Source organism: Apus apus, chromosome 4 (genome assembly GCF_020740795.1).
Source record: "Apus apus isolate bApuApu2 chromosome 4, bApuApu2.pri.cur, whole genome shotgun sequence".
Taxonomy (NCBI): Eukaryota; Metazoa; Chordata; class Aves; order Apodiformes; family Apodidae; genus Apus; species Apus apus.
This window is the reverse complement of record NC_067285.1, coordinates 113062413-113084433: the sequence shown is the minus strand read 5'-3', so window position 1 is coordinate 113084433 and position 22021 is coordinate 113062413. Positions and strand designations below refer to the sequence as shown.

General features: G+C 42.3%; 1 protein-coding gene across 1 annotated transcript in view; it reads left to right on the top strand.

Annotated features, from left to right (window-relative positions):
• Positions 1 to 16320, top strand: part of DNAAF9 (dynein axonemal assembly factor 9) — an 87867-nt gene extending 71547 nt beyond the window's left edge. Inside the window, exons 30-37 of the mRNA XM_051617314.1 lie at positions 2830 to 2965; positions 3305 to 3391; positions 4516 to 4622; positions 5332 to 5406; positions 5549 to 5751; positions 7481 to 7546; positions 8800 to 8893; positions 11047 to 16320. Coding sequence (XP_051473274.1) covers positions 2830 to 2965; positions 3305 to 3391; positions 4516 to 4622; positions 5332 to 5406; positions 5549 to 5751; positions 7481 to 7546; positions 8800 to 8893; positions 11047 to 11159 — 881 coding nt within the window. The 3' untranslated portion in view covers positions 11160 to 16320. The remainder of the gene's footprint in view (positions 1 to 2829; positions 2966 to 3304; positions 3392 to 4515; positions 4623 to 5331; positions 5407 to 5548; positions 5752 to 7480; positions 7547 to 8799; positions 8894 to 11046) is intronic.
• The last annotated feature ends 5701 nt before the right edge of the window (positions 16321 to 22021 follow it).

Here is a 22021-nt window from a genome sequence, read left to right as displayed (position 1 = left end):
AGAATTGCATGATCTACATAATCATTTTAAGCATGAGTATGACTTAAATTTCTAAGGGTTCCTACCCCCATCTCTCTGAAGAGCCTCTATGTCTTGGAGAAAACTCAGATCTTTCTGAAATTGGAATGGAAATTTCTGTGGGGGATTAAGAAAAGAGAAAACTAATGATGGAAATTTGCTTGGGCTGTTATAAAAATTCTAGCTTGAAAGGGTCAGTGATGCAAATAACAGTGACCAGGAGAATATGGCATAATGTATGCAGGAATGTGGGGTATAGAAATGTCTGTGTAGAGCAGCCTCTGCAGGGACCAGTTTACTTGAAAGGCTCCTGTAAAGATCAGAAATAACTGTAGGCAGCAGAATATAGCTTCACAGAATCATTTGGAAAGGCCATCCAGTCCAACCCCCCTGCAGTGAGCAGGGACATCTTCAACTAGACCAGGTTGCTCAGAGCCCCATCCGACCTGACCTTGAATGTTTCCAGGGATGGGGCATCTCCCACCTCTCTGGGCAACCTGGGGCAGGGTTTCACCACCCTCAGTGTAAAAAGTTTCTTCCTTGTATCTCATCTGAATCTCCCCTCTTTCAGTTTAAAACCATCACCCCTTGTTGTGTTGCAACAGGTCCTGCTACAGGGTCTGTGCCCACCTTTCTGATAGGCCTCCTTGAAGGACTGCAAAGCCACAAAAAGGTCTCCCTGGAGCCTTCTCCAGGCTGAACACCCCAACTCTCTCAGCCTGTCTCCAGAGCAGAGCTGCTCCAATCCTCTGATGACTTTTGTGGCCTCCTCTGGACTTGTTCCAGCATCTCCATGTCCTTCCTTTGCCAAGGACCCCAGAGCTGGACCCAGCACTGTAGGGGGTGGGTCTCACCAGAGCAGAGTAGACGATGTGAGCTTCATTCTATGCTGTGCTTCAAATAGTGATGAGTTTGGGGCAGGGAAAATGCATCCTCGTTCTGTCTTACACTGTACCTGTAGTTACAGACAAGTCTGAAATGGGCTGCACATCTTGAGCAAAGAACCATCATTCTTTACACATCCTGGGCAATACTGACATTGTAGGTAGTCAAACTCCTTGAGGAACTGGGCTGAAGTTCAATCTGATGTAATGGCTTCTCAATATAATTGGGAAGCAGAGACCCTGTAACACTGGAATTAGTTGGATAGCAAGTGTGATATGTCACTTGTTTTATCCTTGATGAGATCCCTTCCAGTGCTCATGGCTTGACAGCTGTGATCATGGATGTGTTATTTCTGATTGCCTTCAGAGGCAACCTGCAGTACCAGCAGTTGGTGATCATTTAATGTGAAACTTGTCTTATTCCTGGCAAGGCAGCAGGTTCAACGTGAGGGCTGTGTTGTCACCTTCAAATCTTGGAAAGTCTTTCAGTAAGACTAACCATTTCTTCAGTGCAGTTGGTGGCAGAGTGAAGGGATACTGTGAAGTCTGAAAAAGGAATTGATTTTCTTGTGACACAGCTGAGTCTTTCTGGGAATTAGGGCCCTGGATGAATAGTTATCCTATGTTTTTTCTCTGTTATCTCTTTTGATGCCTTGTAGGTGCAGATTTGTTGTCTGAACCCCATTTCAGGGCCTTTCCTTAAAACAAAGATAAACCCCAGCCCAAACCCCAAACCTCTCTCTTGTTTTTGGAAGTGGCAACTACCTTGAGTCCAAAATACTGATATATTTTTGCCATTTAGCTTGTCTTGCTAGACATTAAATTTACCAAGATGCTTTGAACTTTAGTGGTTTTTATTTGAACTAGCCCTTCTCAAATTGATTCGCATGAATTTATTCTTTTAATTAATTGATGCTTTTGATTAATTGAGTCTAAATGGCTTCTGTTACTTGGCCTAATTGAAAGAAAGGTGCCTCGACCTGGGCTAGCTGGTTTTTGGCAAAACAAGCCTTCCTCATTAGTTGAGTCATCTTCAGTGGCTGGTGCTGTACTGGTTGGCTCATGTTTTTAATTCTTTTTCTCTGAGATTGTTTTCACTGAATCGTAAGAACCCACAGATTACAACATCCTGCCTCTTTCCCCTTGAGTCATTCCAGTGACTGAGGAGGGTTGTCTCCTTCAGGAGGTGTCATTCCTGCTCCTCTCTGGGTTGTGACGGAACGGGTTTCTGAGCTGGCTGCTCTCTAGATGCAGCTGCAAAATAGAGTTAATAATAATTCTGCGTTTGGCTACTCCACAGTGTCCATGTCTGAAGTTAGATGGGCTTCGTAGAATCACAGAATCCCAGACTGGTTTGGGTTGGAAGGGACCTTCAAGATCATGCAGTTCCAGCCCCCCTGCATGGGCAGGGACACCTCCCACCAGCCCAGGCTGCTCCAAGCCCCATCAAACCTGGCCTTCAACACTGCCAGGGATGGGGCAGCCACAACTTCTCTGGGCAGCCTGGGCCAGGGTCTCACCACCCTCACAGCAAAGAATTTCCTCCTCATGTCTCACCTAAATCTCCCCTCTTCCAGTTTTAATCCATTACTCCTTGTCTTATCACTACACACCCTGTAAAAAGCCCCTTCCCAGCTTTCCTGGAGCCCTCTTCAGGTACTGCTGGATGCTATAAGGTCTCCTTGGATCCTTCTCTTCTCCAGGGATTTTTGCTTCTGGATTTTTGCTGGGCAGGCAAAAGATGAAAGGTCCCTTGCCTGTTTGGTTTGGTTTGGGGTTTTCTTGGGGTTTCTTTTTTTTTTTTTTCCTTAATAATGTTAGTTTAGTGACAGGAAAGGAAAACAACAGCTCTTCTATAACTGAATCATCTACTCCTCACTGTTGCATACCTGACTTTTGTAAACCCTCCTCTGATTTCCTTACACAGGACTAGTGAGTAACGTGATTTTCACAAGTCATGCTACAGAGCAGAAGCATCCACTCCTTATGCAACTCCAGAGCCTCATCCGAGCAGCAAATCCTGCTGTTTCCTTCATCTTGGCAGAAAATGGAGTGGTAACGAGGTAAGGTTGTTCCCTGACTGGAATTTGTCACTTTGGGCAGATAGGACACAGGCACTTTGAAACTTGTATTCTCATCTCTTGCTCTGGTAACTTACACAAAGGAGATGAAGATTTGTCCTTAACTGCTTCTCTTGCAAAAGGCATCTTCCCTTCATGTTTGTGGCATTAGGAAATGGATGGGTTTGTTTGCAGAGTATAACTTATGTTTCTGTCATACCAAGGGAAAAATACTCTTAATTTTACTGTGACTAAGGCATTCTGCTTTATGTAAATAACATACAGATAGTGGCCATTTGATTGAACTTATAAATTAAAATCTTCATCTTTATCTCTTTATAGGAATGAGGATATTGAATTAATTCTCTCAGAAAGCAGTTTTTCAAATCCTCAGATGATGAGAGCTCGATATTTAATGTATCCTGGCTGGCAAGTATCTAGACTGAGAAATATTAAACCTGTTTTCTAATTAACTTGCAGATTAAAAAGTCTCTCTAACTTAATTTATATATATTTTTTTCAAGGCTACTCATTTGGAACAGGCAATAGATTTGTAAATAATTTTTGAAAGAGAGTTGCTGAGTATTCTTAGCAGATAGTCAATTGCTGTCCTTTTATGGGGAAAAGGAGCCTTTCTGGACACCATTTAAATCAATGGCAAGATTATTGTTGCTTTTCAGAAGAATAGGAAAGAACCCTTTGGGAATAAACTGGGAAGGATTGGGATGGGTGAGGTCAATAATGACTGGAGTAATTTCATTCTGACAGCTGTTCAGTCTTACTGGAATGAACTTGCTATGTCAGTCTCACTGTTAGCAGAACAATTATTTATAAAAACCAGGAACTTTATTGACAGCCTTGGCAGGGACTAAGGGCACAATAATCCATGATACCAAGCTTTCCATTTAACACTGAGGGGGTTTTTTCAGGGGTCAGGGTTCTTTACACATCTTGTTGCAGTTATCTGCTCTGCCCCTATTTGGCAGAAAACATAAACCTGTCAACCATTATAACCCCTGGCTGACTGTTTTCTGCCTGGGTTTATAGTGCTGGAAACATGATTTATTTACCATACTTTGCCAGTCCTGTATGGATGGATATCTCTTTATTCATAATTCTTACACCAAATTGGACACAAGTTAAGGCTCCTACAGTAAAGTGGCCTGGAGCTTGAGATACTGGAGCTGCTTGTGGATTCCTTAGAACCAGAAGTAGAGAGAGAAAGCAGGAAAAGAAAGTATTTCAAACTTGTGGAGAAGTGTTCATCTATTTGATGATCATATAGAAGAATGGCATGTAGATAGTATGTAAGAAAAAAAAAAAAGGCAGCAGGAAAAGCATCAAAAGGAGTCCTGAGCACTTTGAACAACCTAATACTGTTAATATCCAATGTTCATGGGTGTCTTACAGGAGAATACTTAGTATTTTCATCCTCTAAGCAAGGCTTACTTGTGGTGAATGAATAGATGTCCCTTTTAAGAAGCTGGTTGGATGAGAAGCAAAGTGTGTGTCTGCTCTGTGTGTTGAAGGTGTGTGTTTCTTCTTGTCTTCAGGTATGAAGGCAAATATGGAGCTGGGTCTGTCTTCCCTCCAATGGTTCAGATCTGTGTGTGGTTCAATCGGCCTCTGGAAAAAACAAGATTTGTCACCAAGTGTAAAGGTACAAATGAACTTTGACTGACTTGATTTAAATCCAAGTTTGGAATTCTGAGGAACAGAGGGGAAGGGAAGACACTGACGTAGCACAGTCATTGAATTGCTGCTGAAGTAAACTTTTAATTGAAAATTCAGCTTTCCTTCCTTCAAGTACAGTAAATTACCTTCCTTAGTGTCTGCTCTGGAAAACTGACCCATGATCTTGGTCAAATGAGAATCTAATTTTATTTTTGGTTTTTAAATACTGAGATTTTATTCATATATTTGAAATTTCCTATATATTTCATCTGTTTTAAAATATATTTTTATTTTATGTTTAATTTTATTTAGTAGCATCAACATACAGTTTAGAAGTGACCATCAGCTTCTATGCTGAGTAATTCTTTGTAGTTACTGAAAAATAGGCTCAACACTGTGTTAGGCTACTAGAGTAGATATATAATCATGCCTTTCCTTCTTTTCTTAGCAAAACTGTTAAGGAGCAACATTTTGCTTTCCACACACACTGTAAGCTTTCATTATGCCAAACACATGTTATTTCCCACCTACCCCCTAGCAAAGAAACAAGAATATGTAGAAGTATTATGTAGTGTGGGACTCTGGGGATCACTGCAGCACTAGGATGTGGATTAGAGACCTGTAGTCTGACCAGAAGCCATACCCAGGGTAAGAACAATAAGTGAGATCATCTGTTTGTCTTCTATTTCCAACAGCCATAAAGTCATTGCTCAAGCCAAGTCCTTTCTCTGGGAACATTTATCACATCATGGGCAAAGTTAAGTTTTCAGGTAAGTGCAAATTGCTACTTAGTATGGTCTTGTGCATCTGTTTGAAAACTGTTTTATGTACTATATTCTGTCTACACCAAAGCGTGGATGTTAAATTAGATTAGCAATTAGCAGGACACTCTTTCTTCCATCTTCTTGTTAGATTCGGATAAAGTGATTGAAGTCTGTCACAACACATCATCTAATTCCCTCAGCCTTGTGCCTGTTCAGGAGGGGCCAACCCCTCCTGATTCCAGAAGTGATTCCAGAGATTGTGGCAGTCAACAGGAGTGCTTCCTTGTGTTCATTGGCTGCTCTTTGAAAGAAGAGGATATAAAAGACTGGCTCAGAGAGACTGCAAAACAGGTTCGTGGGCACGTTGGCTTTTGTTCAGCACGAGCTGCTTGGCATTTCTTAACAACAAAAGGAAGAATCAAGGGTGTCTCAATGAAACATTTTTATTATTTTAATCTCCTTTTTCCTCTACCAAGGTATTAGCATTCCAGGGTGTAAATGTATTTCAGCCAGAGGACTAGGAGTTAGCAAATATTGTAATTTGTGTGTTGTTTTAGTAGCTGGTACAGTGTATACAGGGATTGATCTGCTCTTGAATGCTTGAGCAGATGGATTATGTCCAGAATAAACACAAGATGATTTAGCTGAGACATGATTGCCAACAGCTCAAGTGTGGTGTGAAATAAATCTTCTTGAAGTACCTGAACGCTGCAAAGCTGAAAATTTGTTTTGATTCACTAAATTAAACCTCCTTGGAAGTTATCCACTGAAATGGAGGGCATAGAGCTTTTGGTTCTGCCTTGCTTAATTTGTCAAGCGTGCAGCTATGTAAGCCTGAACATACTTCTGCATGGCTAAGATACCTATGCAATACAAGTTGGAGCAGGGAACAGGGGAGATGCACATCACAAGAAGCCTGGAAGGCCCATTTTGCAGTTGTGGTGTCCTGCTGACTTCACACAGTGACTGGCACAACCTGGCCACGAGTGCAGGACAAGATAGTTCACTGCTACATAACCAGCTGGTATGACTTTAGCCAGGCTGCACATCAAGGTCATAAGAAGTGAGGCTTGATTCACAGCTACACTTGGACAGAAACTGTTCCACCACACAAACTGCATATTTTAGCACTCTAGTTGGAACCTGAGCCTATAGGTCCAACTGTGCCCTTTCGTGATGCCCCTTTTGGAATGTTTGTTAGTTAAAAATACTCATAGTTCTTTATGGCTGAGGGATTTGCACAGTATCCCTAAAAACTTGTGTGGGAAGCAGTAAAAGTTTCCTGCAGTGCATTGTTGGAGCTGTATCTGAGGGACTTTCAGGTTCTCACCTGTGTTCTCCTAGCAGGTTATTTCAGGGAAGTACACATTTTCTATGATTATTTCTTGCTCTGCAGATAAAATATGGAGACAAATGCTGTTGCAGTGTTAGAAAGCACTCTGTTGCATACTGTTTTAATTAGATAAAAACCTGGAGCTTAAAATGAAATGCATATCTCAAGTGTGAAGAGCTTCCTCTTTGAGCAGTTCAAAACCACAAATAGTCTTTGTACAGTTTCACTAGTGGCTAATTCAGGGTTTCAGATAGTTCTGAGAGTTACTGAGTGAAAGAAATGAATTATAAACATCTTCAATCTAAAAAACTAGGTTGTTTTTCTGTTCATGGGACAGGTGGGGTTTTTTTGCAGCAGAGCTGTATTTAAATTCTGGTTTTAAAATATTTTTAAAGTTAGTCATCTCTGATGGTGCCTTATGTCAGATCACTTGATTTTTACAGAGGGTAGTAGTGAGTGCCTTAATATAACTGAATAATTGTCTAGAAATTAATTGTAAAACACTCCTTCTAAAATTCTGATTGTAAATCTGATCTAAATCTAATTGTAAAACTCCTTCTAGAAGGAGTATCCTGCTGGGCTTGAACATGATAGGGTGTGATCCTAGATTTCGCTGCCTTTATCCATGGTTTCAAGAAACATCTTTTTGATAGGTTTTTTGGGTTGTTTATTTATCTTATGTAGCTAAACTGTAGCATCACATTGTCACTCAGTAGATACATAACTGGGGTCTGATTCTTCCTACAGAAACCTCAGAGGAAAGCCTTGAAAACCAGAGGAATGCTAACCCTTCAGGAAATAAAGAACATTCATGTAAGTAGAAGCAATTAATAACAAATCCTACTTTTGGCTGATTTTCTTAAATATCCATTTTCTTAAATATCCATCGCTGTAGCAAGTGTGCTGAGCACTGAATTATTGTGGCACTTACTGCCTTTTTATATACCCCAAACACAATTGAGACTGCCCAGGAGGGATTTGACATATAAAACTTGGTGTTACCTCAGGGCTTCAAGTTAGCTCTGAAAAGCACGGGGAGGTGTTAGGGTGTTGGAGATGATGACACTTTTGGTTACTCTGGTGGTCTTCCCCCATCTTTTTTTTTCCCTTGTTCTGTCCTGTGCAGCTTGTCATATGCAAATTAGGATCCCAAATCACAAAGTGGTTTGGGTTGGAAGGACCTTAAAGATCATCTAGTCCCAACCCCCCTGCATGGGCAGGGACACCTCCCACCAGCCCAGGCTGCTCCAAGCCCCATCCAACCTGCCCTTCAACACTGCCAGGGATGGGGCAGCCACAGCTTCCCTGGGCAACCTGGGCCAGGCTCTCACCACCCTCACAGCACAGAATTTCCTCCTCATGTCTCATCTAAATCTCCCCTCTTCCAGTCTTAATCCATTACCCCTTGTTCTCTCACTATAAGCCCTTGTACCAAGTCCCTCCCCAGCTTTTTGTGATGGCCTAATCCTGCCCTCATCAACTACCTTTGGGTTTTTAAGTGCTATCTTGGAGTTGGGTTCCTAAGAGTTTGGCCTGGCCCTGCCTGCTGTCACTGCACCTAATGCCACTCGTCCACATGGATGGCATTTGTCAAACTGCTTTTTCGGAGCAGGCAGGAGCTGCACCTCCCTCCCTGGGGGCTAATTCAGCTGAGGGGGGATCTCGTCAGTGCTGATCAATGTCTCCAGGGGGTGTCAGGAGGATGGGGCCAGACTCTTCCCAGGGGTGTCCTGGGACAGGACAAGGGGCAATGGGCACAAACTGGAGCACAGGAGGTTGAACCTGAAGATGAGAAAACCCTTCTTTACTGTGAGGGTAACAGAGCCCTGGAACAAGCTGCCCAGGGAGGTTGTGGAGTCTCCATCCCTGGAGACATTCCAAACCCACCTGGATGTGTTCCTGTGGGATCTGCTGTAGGAGATCCTGCTCTAGCAGGGGTTGGACTAGATGATCTCCAGAGGTCCCTTCCAACTCTGACCATTCTGTGTTTAAATGTTTTTAGAACTGTGTCTATGCAGCTTTGAATTGTAGATGTTTAACTTCCCATGTATTCTTTCTTAATGTAGGTGAAACGCCACTTGGATCCACTTCCAGCTGGTTATTTTTACAACGGGACTCAATTTGTGAATTTTTTTGGTGACAAGATGGATTACCATCCATGTATCCTTTAAAATGTGGGGTTTTTTGGTGAAGGCTTTAGGTAGGCAGCAGGCTGTGCCCATCTGAAATGTAGGCTGTCAAAACAGATGAGATGGGGAAGAGCCAGTTTGATTTGCAGGTGGGAACACTATAAGGTTATAAGGTTTGTTCCTGAAATCTATACATGGCTACTTGCCATCTAAAGCCCAATGTTAAACCCAGAGATATGATCTAAGAAGCAGAATAAAGCCAACAAAACAATCCCAAAACTGTAAGTGAGCTCATGCAGAGAATGATTTATGGACCACAGTTTGTCAAAGGAATAGTTTTCAAACCAAATAGTGCTGTAATGCTGCTTAATGCCTGGTCATGACTGATAAAGCTTCCAAATGAATACAATTTGGGGTGCGTGCATGTGCAGACAGGCACTCAAGTGAAAGCAGTCAGGGTTGCTTTAGGTTTTACTGCAGTTTTCTTTTTTCTCTGCCACATATTTTGTGGTGAAGCTGATGTGAAATGGTTGCTCTCCCTTTGTAGCTCGGTGTGAGAAAAGCCCTTTTGGATGCAGTGCAGTGACACGAATGGGCTGTGCAGAGTCAGGTGTGGAGGGGCATTTTTGTAAGCACCTTTTTAGTTCACTTAGGCAACTGAAACCTTATTTTAGAGCTACTTCAGCTTCAAGCAGTAAGATTGACTTATCAACACGCGGGACATGCACGTTTGTGGATGCCCTGCCCCTGCTGGTCCTGTTTGGTGCCAGTTTACAGAACAGGAACTACAGCTGCAGTAGAATCATAAAATTATCAAGGTTGGAAAAGATCTTCAAAATCAAGTCCAACTGTCTTCCCTACAACCCCCAACCACTGAACCATCTCTCAGCTCCACATCCACCCATATTTTTAACACCTCCAGGGATGGTGCCTCCACCACCTCCCTGGGCAGCCTGTTCCAAGGCCTCGCCACTCTCTCTGTGAAGAAATTGTTCCTAATACCCAATCTGAACCTCCCTGGCACAACGTGACCCCATCTCCTTTTGTCCTATCACTAGTCACCAGGGAAAAGAGGCCAACACCCACCTCACTACAACCTCGTTTCAGGCAGTTGTAGAGAGCAATGAGGTCTCCCCTCAGCCTCCTCTTCTCCAGGCTGAACAGCCCCAGCTCCCTCAGCCTCTCCTCACAAGACCTGTTCTCCAGACCCCTCATCAGCCTCGTTGCCCTTCTCTGCACCCTCTCCAGCACCTCCATGTCCTTCTTACACTGCAGTGCCCAGAACTGCACCCAGTGCTTGAGGTGCAGCCTCACCAAGGCCCAGTAGAGGGGCAGGAATAGGCTCCTCTGCACTTCTTTCCAGAAATAATTTTCATTTTGTAATTTAGTCCTGATCATATTTTTGCCTTTGGTGAGAAGTGCCAGAGTAATGCTAGTGTTCCAGTGTGTTCCTGTTCCTCTTTCTTGTTTTCATAACTTTCTGTTGCTTTTTCACTTTGCATTATTACGGAAATTTCTAACTGGTTTTATATTCCCAGTTTATTTTCCACTTTCGCTTCAGCAAACTTTGCAAAAATCCAAGTGGATTCTGTCATTCTGTTTGGGAATAAGACAGTTATTTTTTCTGCTCTGTAGGACAGCTTTAAAAGATTAAACCAGTAGACATCTGTCCACAGGGTAAGCTCCTAGGTATGATACATGGGCAGAAAAGAGCCTAACAGCAAGCTTGGACTTCAGTATTTTCTGGACCTTGACTCCAGCACCATCCTGGTGTTTGGCAGTAAAAGGTGTAGGCACTAGTTTAACCTCTTCTGGATGATTTGAAATTTGGACAGGGTTTTTTAGACTACCACTTGACCAAAATAGCTGTGAACATCTGCAAACCTGCTGGAGTTTTGATATTCTGACATTCTTCCTCATCAAATCACAGAATGCCAGGTTGGAAGGGACCTCAAGGATCATCTGGTCCAACCTCCATCAAGAAATGTTGATTGTGCAACTCCTGGGCTCCCCAGTAAAACAGGGTAGTTGTGGTGAGGTCTGACTGTGGGACTCCCAGAAGTTAATATATTGAATTTCTGCTTTCACTAAATGTCCCTCAACTGGCACATCTTTCAAAGCTGCATGGCCTTTTCTAATGAATGGTTTTTGCACAAATGCTTTTCCTTAGTTTTTCAAAATCAGTAATGGACCAATTCATGAACGATTACTTGGAAGAAGCCAACAGGGAAATAGAGAAGTACAACAGAGAGCTAGAAGAGCAAGAGTATCATGATCTCTTTGAGCAGAAGACATAAGCACATGTGTCCTGTGTATTTCTGAACCACCTACTGTCAGGAACCAAAAATGCTGTTGTCCTTGCTGGTTAACTAGAAAATTAAGTGAAATATCATTTTTCAGCACTCCTTTTAAAGCTAAGAGATCATTCCTGTAAGGTTGGCATTTTACTGTGGTAACTGCTTAGCTGTTTGTACTGTCAGGTTTGCTTCCACTTCACCTTAATTCCAGACTGTAAAAAGCATCACCTGGAATCTCTGGCTAGTAGTGGAAACTTATTTAAAAGAAGAAACAAAACTAGATTTCCTAGTTGGTCCAAATGTAATCATGGGGTTGGTCTGTCGTGCAGATAATCAAACCACTTTGATCTCTGGATGTCCCTTGAAACTTGTCTCACAGGAGCATTGATGAGCAGTGGTGAACTTCAGCGTGTGGGATTGGGGGGTGTTCCCAAAGCGAGAAATGGGGGAACACTCAGGAAACTCCAAAGGGTTCCTAATCCTAAAGCTGTTAAATGTTCCCAAAGCGAGAAATGGGGGAACAACTTAAACTTGGAAAAGTAACTCATCCTAAAGCTGTTAGAGTGTTCCCAAAGTTAGAGATGGGGGACCAACTTAAAAAGCTTGGAGAAATACTTAATCCTACAGCTGCTAGGATGTCCCTAATGTGAAAAATGGGGGGAAATTTAAAAAACTTGGAAAAGTATCTAACCCTAGTGCTCTTAGGGTGTTCCCAAAGTGAGAATTGGGGGAACAATTTTAAGAACTCCAAAGAGAACCTAATCCTAAAGCTGTTAAATGTTCCCAAAGCGAGAAATGGGGGGACAACTTAAACAACTTGGAGGAGTAACTCATCCTAAAGCTGTCAGGGTGTTCCTAAAGTGAAAAATGGGGGGTCAATTAAAAGACTTGGAGGAGTATCTAATCCTACTGCTGTTACAGTGTTCCCAAAGTGAGAAATGGGGGGATACTTGAAAAACTTGGAGGAGTAACTCGTCCTAAAGCTGTTATGGTGTTCCCAAAGCAAGAAATGGGGGAAAAATTAAAAACTTGGAGGAGTAACTCATCTTAAAGCTGTTAGGGTGTTCCCAAAGCCAGAAATGGGGGAACAACTTTAAAAGTTTGAGAAGTACCTAATCCTGCAGCTGTTAGGGTGTTCCCAAAGCGAGAAGTGGGGGAACAGTTTAAAAAACTCCAAAGGGTACCTAATCCTACAGCTGTTAGGGTGTTCCCAAAGTGAGAAGTGAGGGAACATAAAGAACCCCCTCAGAATAGTACTTAACCCTACTGCTGTTAAATGTTCCTAAAGCGAGAAATGGAGGAACAACATTGAAGGCTCCAAAGAGGAGCTAATCCTACAGCTGTTGGGGTGTTCCCAGAGCAAGAAATGGGGGAACAATTAAAAAGCTTGGAGGAGTACCTAGTCCTACTGCTGCTGCTTTTCCTAAAGTGAAAAATGGGGGGAAATATAAAAAAAACTCCAAAGGGTACCTAGTCCTACAGCTGAGTGTTCCTAAAGCGAGAAATGGGGGAACACTGAGGTATCTATCTGCTTGGTTTCTGAGGGGACAGCACATCTCATAACTTCTGCACAGTTTGAATCTGCAGTTGAAATTCTGACTTTTTTTGAAGCACAGGTGTTTATACAGTTCAGGATGAAAGTGAGATTAGTGGAGATATCTTGCTTTCTTCTGTGTTTTTTATTCATATTCTAGAAAATCTATGACATGACTGGGAGTCATCTGCGTCTTGCTTAGAAGATTATCTTGGAAGGATTCTTATTTCAGTACTAAAAACTAAGCAAAGCAAGAGAAGAAGGAGATTCTTTAGCTAAAGAACTCCTTTTCATGAAAATGACTTGCTTCCAAAGGTAAAAAATAGCAAAAGAGAGACATGAAATATGGAAGAACTTGTTTGTGAAGCTTTCAGAAGAAGAATTTGCACACCCGTGTTTCACTGAACTGATACACCAGGTTTTAAGTACTTGCAACAAAACTTTTATAGTTACTAAATTCTATGGTAGCAGAAATTCTGGTAACTTGTGAGTTAAGTGAGACTTTATATCACTGACTGAAGGATTATAAGGCACCCTAGGTGCTACTTAAAGGTAATTATTGAAGCTGATTTGAATAAGCAGATCATTGTAGCAGACTGTGTGTTCAGAATTTAGTCAAGTGAAAACAGTCCAGGAGGAATTTGTTGTTTTCATTTTTGCCTTAGGAATGGCTCAGTCTTAGAATACAACTTTTATTTTTGGTCAGATATATCTAATGCAGTAAGAAGTTGAATTAATAGTTTCTTACAGTAAACTTAAAACAGCTGTCCATGCAGTTCCTTTCTGTGGCAGGAAAATGAGATTTCACTCCTGCCATCAAACCTAAAGCCAGAGACAGTTTGACACCTTCCTGAAGAAGTGTATTTTTTACCTTTGGAACCTGCTGAAATTTCAAGAAGCCTGTCAAAAACTGAAACACCTTTTTAGGTAGACAGACTTTCAGTGCACATTACTACTAGCTGGCTCAGTGCCTGTGCTGTGGTGGAATTCCAGGTGCTGCAGGTTGGGATAGAGACGTTGATAAGGTTTCGTTTCTAGCTTTCCTACTAGGTTTAAAAAATGTCTGAATTTAAGATTTATGATTCTTTTTTTTTGCACACCACGAGACTTTATAAACTACTTGTATCCTGTTAAAGTATCATAAAAGCCAGCAGTTAGTGTTTTTAGGCTTTCTGGGGTAACCCCTGTTACAGGTATAGAGCATTGTGATAAGGCTCGTGAGTTTATCTATGCATGGCTATACTTTAGTCTTAATATACTGTAGTGCCTGGTAGAGTAAACGTAGCTGGCAGTGGATGTAGGGGGCTGGGGGGGAGCTACAAACTAAGTACAATTGGTTGCACAAAGCTCTTAATCAGTCCAGGATAATTAGAGTACAGAATTCTGGTCGTAACGCTGCAATAAAAAGGGGCATTAGGAAAATTCGTCACAAATTCTAATTCTTTGCCAAGAAACTTAGTGTAAACCCAGCGTGTGCTCCCTTTCAGTCCGAGTTGTCTAATCTGCAAAGCCATATTTCTAGACTAGTGGTATGACTAGGTGATGTCAGAAGAAATAACTCATGGTTGGGACAAGTGGCAGGTTGCCCAAGCCTTGTCTCCACTCGTGAGTCGATGACAGAAGTAGGTTTAAGTGCAATTGATTGATCGATAGATGAAGATACTGTAGCTTGTTTGGCTCTGCTGAGCTTCTTCTTTTAAGAACTCCAATTTGTGCAGCTCTCAAACACATGTTGATGGGGCTAATTCATCTGGGCTTGGCAGAGCGAGTTGCGATGACCAGAGAGATGCCCTGTGAACAAAAATAGGCATTAAAAAATGGGTGTTGCTGCTGTGCAAATGGAGCTGTTCCTTAAAAACAGAGGCAGAAGAGCTCAGAACAAAGGCCTGGTATAATTATATACTGTACTGCATGCTATATGGTAATAGCTGTGTATTAAAAAGACCTTTCACCATACTGGTACTATTTCAATTAATCTATTTTGGTATTGAAAGAATTTGATTACCTCAAGTTTTCTTTTTTTTTTCCTCTTCCCTTTGTAACTGTGACTTTTAAAACAGAGACAGAAAAAAAAAATACCAAAATAGTGAAACTGTGACAATGATATCCTTTAAAACTAGTAGTGCCTTGCAGATGACACCATTTATTCATGAAGCAGAAAATAAATGGATGTCATGGGCTGTATTGCTTACACCCTCTTTGGTGTGTTGTTTATTTTTAAAGGACAAACAGTTTTGGTGAAAGGACTTAAAATTAACCTAGTGAAGAATATTAGCACAAACGGTTAAACTGTTGAAAAGAAAACTCTTTGAGGACTAAAATGTGTAAATGCCTGATGCTGCTGATAGTTTAATAGCAGTTGCTGGTTCTTTTGGAGTTATTTCTAACAAACAGCAGCACTTTTTTTGTTTTTTTAGGAGAAAAGCATAACTTTTGTACTCTGGTCAGAGATGTTTATAGTGTATCAAACCCCACTTATAGGGGAAACTGGTCTCCTCACTCTTTTGAAGTCAAGATGAGGATTGAGATGCTTCTAAGGATCTAGTTTTGAAAACATTTTCTAGCTACTGTAAAACTACAAAAAAAGAAAAAAGAGCACCGTTTCGAAACCACAAATGTTTGGATACAGAACAAGTGCCATTACACTGTTCTCATTTACCTTTTCCTGTCTTTTGAAAATTGGGAAGAGTCACGTTGTGTCCAGGCATTTCTGATGTTGTGAAGAAGTGCTGAGAGTCCTCAAGGGGTTTACGTGCTTTGCTGACCTTCATGTTAGCAGCTTCTGGTGGTGTGGTTTGGTTTTGTTTGGTTTTTTTTTTTTTTCCTTAAAAAAAAAAAAATTAAATAAAAATTCCCCTCACCAGGAATGAGTGTGATCAGAAGTTACTGAAGTTATAGGGAGAAAAATGTGATTAACTTAGGAGAGGAACGTCGGCAACTTGAACCGCGCTGCAGTCTCGGAGTATTTGATACAAAGCTGTGCAATTTGGTATTAATCCAATCTTACTCTTGGCAATTAACAACCCTGATTGCAGGGCAGGTTGAAGTTGCTGACAAAAGTTCCTTAATTTTGTTCTTTATTATTATTATTGTTATTATTATTTTGTTTTAAATTATTCTATTTTAATCGAAACTTCTCTGAATTTGCACAGACACAAGCTCTGGAATACGTTGGTATTCGGAAAAGGGAAAAGTTGTAACTAGTATAGTGAATTGTAAACTGTGAGTTGGTAGAACCACGTTGTTGATCTAATTTTAGATTGTTTAAAAATGTACCTCAGTGAGAAATTGCTTCGTTTTTACACAAGGGTCAGAGAGACTAATGTAACCCTTCTCACTTTACAATGTGCCAAAATTCACTTTTATACTAGTTCTCGACGCTTTAATATTTGCAACTTTAAGTTTAAAACTTGTCTTTACAAACACTACTGTAACTTCAGTTAAACTGAATGGTGTGATTGAAGCTTTTTGCCTGTCGTATTTATTACACAACTTGATTCAGTAAATATAAAATTACCTTTCCATTTATTTTTGTATTGTTTTACATGTTTATACCTGCAGTTTGTGTGACTTTTACACCTGTAACTCAGATGTGATGGAAAGAACCAATAAACAGTATCCATCTGCTGTCTGTCTGGGACTTCTCTGATAAGCTCCCTGTTTCCTAAGCTTGAATTTTTTAGGCTTTGAGGAGTTTTCTTTAAAAACTTGTTAGCTTTCTAAAACTGGCAGAACCGTGAGTAGTTTGTATTGAAACAGAAATGTAAAGATTTAAGGATTTAAGAGGGATATTTTTTAAGCTGCTGTTTGGAGACCTTCTTGCTTGGGCTTCCAGTGGGGTAAAATTGAAAACTAGTTGTAGGATGAAGGGTGTTTTTCAGATTCACCCTCAGCCTTTCAACAACTGTGCAGAAACATAAGTTGATTGCTGTAGGTACACAGATGCAGGAGCTAAATCCCTCAGGGCTCAGTGTTGGGACCACTCCTTTTTAACATCTTTATCAACGATCTTGGTGAGGAGATGGAATGCACCCTCAGTAAGTTTGCAGGTGACACCAAGTTGGGAGGGAGTGTTGATCTATCTGAGGGTAGGAAGGCTCTACAGAGAGACTTGGACAGACTGGATCAATGGGCCAAGGTCAACTGTGTGAAGTTCAAGAAGGCCAAGTGCTGGGTCCTGCACTTGGGCCACAACAACCCCACGCAGCACTACAGGCTTGGGGAAGAGTGGCTGGAAAGCTGTCCAGCAGGAAGAGAGCTGGGGGTGCTGGTTGTGAGCCAGCAGTGTATCCAGGTGGCCAACAAGGCCAACACCATCCTGGCCTGTATTAGGATGAGTGTGGCAAGCAGGACCAGGAGGGTGATTTTCCTTCTGTACTCAGCATTGGTGAGGCCACACCTTGAGCACCTTGCTCAGTTTTGGGCAAATCAATACAAGAAAGATATCAAGGGAATATTTTTTAAGAAGAGAGGCATGTCCCCTTACTAGATTTACTGGAGCATCTGGTGGTGGATACCACGGACTGAATGGTGGTTCCTTCCATGAATGCAACATAGTATTAAGTGATCATTTGGGGCTGAATTCAGGATGCTCTCCTGCACAGAAGCATGAGTTACAGCTTTCTGGTGTGTCCCTGTGCACAGGTTTGGTTGCACCCTAGTTGTGCAGGGAGCTTGGCACAAGCCAAGAGCTCCAATCTGTTCCTTTTGTGCCTCTAACCAAGTACCAGCTGAGATACCAGCTCTGTTCCCAGTGAAGGTGTTTTGCAACAGAATTGTCTGGAGAGCTTCAAAGGAGGAACCATCACCTACAAATACAGGCAAGTTGATTACTTTTTTTTTCCCTTTTAAGGTACCAGCTTCTATCCTTCTGGTTTCATTACTTGTAATGGATTTATTTTATTTTCCATGGCAAAAATAACAAAAAATAGTTTTTCTCCATCCCAGGAATAATTGACTTAAAACTTTCCAAAAGTGGTGATCATTATTTTAGAAGGTTGGACCTGATGATCTTCAGAGGTCCTTCCCAACCCCCAACATTCTGTGATTCTGTCACTGTTGATAAGCCTTGAATCACAGCAGCAGTGCTTTCTTCATGGAGAAGTTTGGTTCTGGTCCTGGTGGCCTCAGGTTTGTCAACATCTCTTAGCTCCTGCAACCAGGAGAGAGTCACAGTGTCTGTGAAAGTATGAAGTTACATCAAAAAAACAAACAACAAACCTCTTGCTAGAAATCAGTGTTTGGAGAAAATTCCTGTAAATTCAAGAAGGGAATTAGCTGTTCTGTTGCTGTGTCACAGGAGCAGAGGAAATATCCTTACATTTGTGCCTCAGGAAAAGTAAAGAGCAGTAGGAACAGTGGATGGGAGAGTGTGCAAGGTGGGATTGTTCTGGTTTTAAAACCCTTGGCCACCCTCTGGCAAACTGGAGGTGCTGCCTCAGGCCGGTCTCACCTGCTGCGGTTCCCATTCTCTGCCCAGTCCCACTGCCCCACGTTGGGACCTAATTTGCAGCTCTCTTCTTCAGGCTGAGGCTGCTGAAGCCTCTGTTTGTTTTTAGGAGCTGAAACTTTAGAGGGAGAGTGTGTAAGATGTGGAAAGAATTGTGATCACACCCAGAAGCTTGTCGTTTTGCAGTCTCCTTTTTGACAGAGGAAAAATACTGAGGTCAGAGGAGGCCTCTTCTCTGCTTCAACTCCTGCAAGGGGCTCTGCAGGTGCATCCTTTTTCTCTTGTTTTAAGTGTCTCACTCTTCTCCCCTCCCTCATACTCTGCTTTCTGTGGAGCAGAATCACAGACTCGTGGCATGGTTGGTGTTGGAAGGGACCTCAAACTTCCCAGCCAATGTATGTTTACTCTTTCTACATTGTCATTTAGCTTCAAAGGTATGGGTCCCACTCCTGCCCACATCCTTGTTCCATTCCCTCTTAAACTTGAAGACTTCTTTCTTCCCCTTCCTACCAAAGGAGGGGCCCAGGCCATAGCTGTGCATCTCCCTGCTTCAACCTCTGCCCTTTCATTTTCCCCTTCAGATGTGACATCTCATCTGATGGGATCTGCAGGCAGAGCTAAGGTGGAACTTTGTGGCTTGTCTGACCCACGGGATGGATGCCAGGAGCTGAGCCCCAAGCTCCTGGCTTCAGCTGCTTCCAAATTTGGCCAGCTGAGGATGTTTACTTCTGTGATGTGTCTTATGCCCACGTTTCAGTGCTGAGATGGGGAACAACCAGCTGAAATACCTGTTGCAGTGGGTCAGGCAGGAGCAAGATGAGACTCTCAAGATCTTCTTTGCCTCCAAAATCTTAATTTGGTTTTTATTTGCTTGTGGTGTTTTGGTGTGGGGTTTTTGGTGGTGGTGGTGGGTTTTTTGTATGTTTTGGTGTTTTTTTCTGGTTGAAAATAACTTCTTACTCCCTACAGGCAGGGATGGAAAGGATTCCCAGGTGAGCATCCTAGAAGCTATAAAGTGTTGGTGAGGACTTCATGGGGTTGGTTTGTCCCCTTTCTTGTTCAGACTGTTGCCTATGAACTTCAGTTTCTCCTTCAATAACTCCTTTTCTAGGCAAAGGAAGCATGGAAGTTGGGTAATATATTTAGTATCATATGTTTAGTATGTTTTCAAGAGGGGAAGCTGTTAATTTGGACACCAAGGGGGTTGTGGTGGAAGAGTCAAAGGTCAGTCACGAATTAGCAGAAGGTTTGATGAGAGTGTCCTGGGTTGCAAGGAGAATTTTGCATAGAGCTCATGAGGAACATGCCCAGTGACTACCTCAATGAAAATTATCTTGGTCAGAAGAGTTTTTATATAGTAAATTCACTAAGGATATAAAATAGGGGACTTTTATAGACAGAGGAGGGTCAAGAAATGGTGGAGAATTAAGTGGAGGAACTGGAGGTATTGGTGAAAATCAAATAATGAAGGTACTGATACAAGGATTTGAGTTCTTACTACTCAGAGAACCCAGGAAAACAAAGCTGACTGTGTGGCTGGTGCAGAAGCATCTCTGAAAAAGGCAGATAGGTTCTGGGGTGGGAATGGGACTGAGATTGCCAGTGCCACCTCCAGCAGGAGATGACCCAGTAACTCATACATCACTGGGGGAGCCTGTGCTTCTCAGGTCGCTCATATTTAGAAAATAAATACTTGGAAAACATGTAAGCAAGAGTGACCAGGGTGGATGGAGATCCTGTCTCATCCAGAGACACCAAAAATGAGCCTTGCTCTGGGCTGGCAACAAAGAGGCCATGCAGTGGTGTCCTGGTTTGGGCCAGGATGAAGCCAAGTTTCTTTTTATTGATTTGTTTTCTTCTTCAGTGAACTCTCCTTTAAGCAGCCACTTGCTGAAAGCAGCAGCAAGTTGACCAGCCAGTGGATGGATGAAGTTTGAATGTTTATAGTTACTGCTGAGAGACCAAAGTCACTTTGCTCTGCTTGTTGAATCTGCTGCTTTGGACACTAAAGGAGCAGAAGGGTCCTATCTACAACCCTCCTGTAGGTGGGAGTGGATGAGACAGGTGGCAAAATTGGCCAAACAAATTATTCCATCTATATATTTATGTGGCTCTCAGATTAAATTCAGGGATCATGGAAGTCATGCCCCTTTTTGCCTTCTCTCCCATCTGTGGCTGACATCTGGGGAGGACTCCATCCATCCATCCACCCACCCACCCCTGTTGATCCCCAGGCCTGTCCATTCATTCCTGCCCCTCATTGCTCTCCCCTGATCTCCCATCTGCTCTGCCCTCTCTCCAGCAGGTCTGGGACATTTCAGAGCTGCTCACAGCTCAGGAGATGCTGGGGGAGCTGCAGGAGGAGGGGGGAGGCAAGAGGGTTTTGCACATTCCTGCAACTACTTGTACATATTTGTACAAATTTCTTAGAATCACTGAATCATAGAATCAGTAAGGTTGAAGGGACCTTAAAGATCACCCAGTTCCAACCCCCCTGCCATGAGCAGGGAACCACCAGATCAGGCTGCACAAAACCTCATCCAACCTGGCCTTAAAAACCTCCAGGGATGGGGCATCAACAACCTCCCTGGGCAACCCATCCCAGTTCCTCACCACCCTTAGAGTGAAGAATTTCTTCCCAATATCTCACCTAAATCTCCCCTCTCTCAGTTTAAAACCATCACCCCTTGTCCTGTCACTGTCTTCTCTGACGATCTTTTATCATTAGTGTTTAATTAAGGCTGTCTAGTTTAGATTTCAACCCAGAAAGCCTCTCACCTTCCCTACCTGGGTGGGAGGAGGAGGGGATGGAGAGCCTTGCTGTCTCTGGTTTAATTGCCCATCCTGAGTCAAACCATGACAAGTGGCCAAGGATAAATGCAGATGAGATGACAGGAGGAAGGTCTCAGATGACCAGGGCAGAATGGTGCTCCCTTACTAGTAGGAGTAAGTAAAGAACAAACCCCTCAACTAACAGAAAACTTAAAATGCTTTGAAGGGGAAGAACTAATGGGGTTAACTCCCATATGAGCTTCATTTCCTAGGAGAGATGAGCCAGGGTTTCCTAGATAAATCCAAACTTATCCAAGGGGTTTTGGTCCCTTCCCTTGGTCTCAGGTCTCTCATTTGGGCGAGTCTGGTCACATCTGCAGAGGTTTCCAGTTCTCCTTAGCTGTTCATGAGCTCCTCTGCCTCCCAACATGGGTTGATCTGGAATTTCCTCACCTACGTGTCCACAGACAACCGGGGCCTTGTTAGCTTCATAAATTGCTAGCCTAATTAAAGTAATGAACTCACAACAGGAATTGCATGGAAAGGGAGCACTTGTTAATTGAATAGCTCTGGGTTCAGCTCCCATTGTTCATTTCCAACAAGGTGCTTGTGTGATCCCTCCTATTGAATTTGCTTAAAATAAACCTTCAGGGCAGTTTGATGTCTTGGTAGGAAAGAAAACACCCCGTGGGCAAGGCCTGGAGGATTTCAATAGCTTTATTGCTCCAGGACAGACAAAAAAGCATGGAAAGTAGAACCTGTGGGAGCCATTCACGGCTGGGAAATCACTGGGCACACAATGCATTGTAGAGATGGTTGTAAAACCACCCAACACGAGTAAAACAGGAAATTTATAAGAGTTAAAATTGAGCTTTCAATTTAACCCCACCAAAAAAAAGTAAAATAAATCTTCTATTTTTCTGTGTTATCAAAGTTAGTTCAATATTTGCTTTATATACATCCTGTTCCGGACTTTGATTCCTCTATACAGCACACCTTCCTGCCTTCTAATCTCTGATTTATTACAGAAACTTCTTTCTTCTGAAGCTTTTGCTTTGGCTGCTTTAACTCTTTATCTTGTCTGCCTAAGAGCTGCTTTTGTCCATG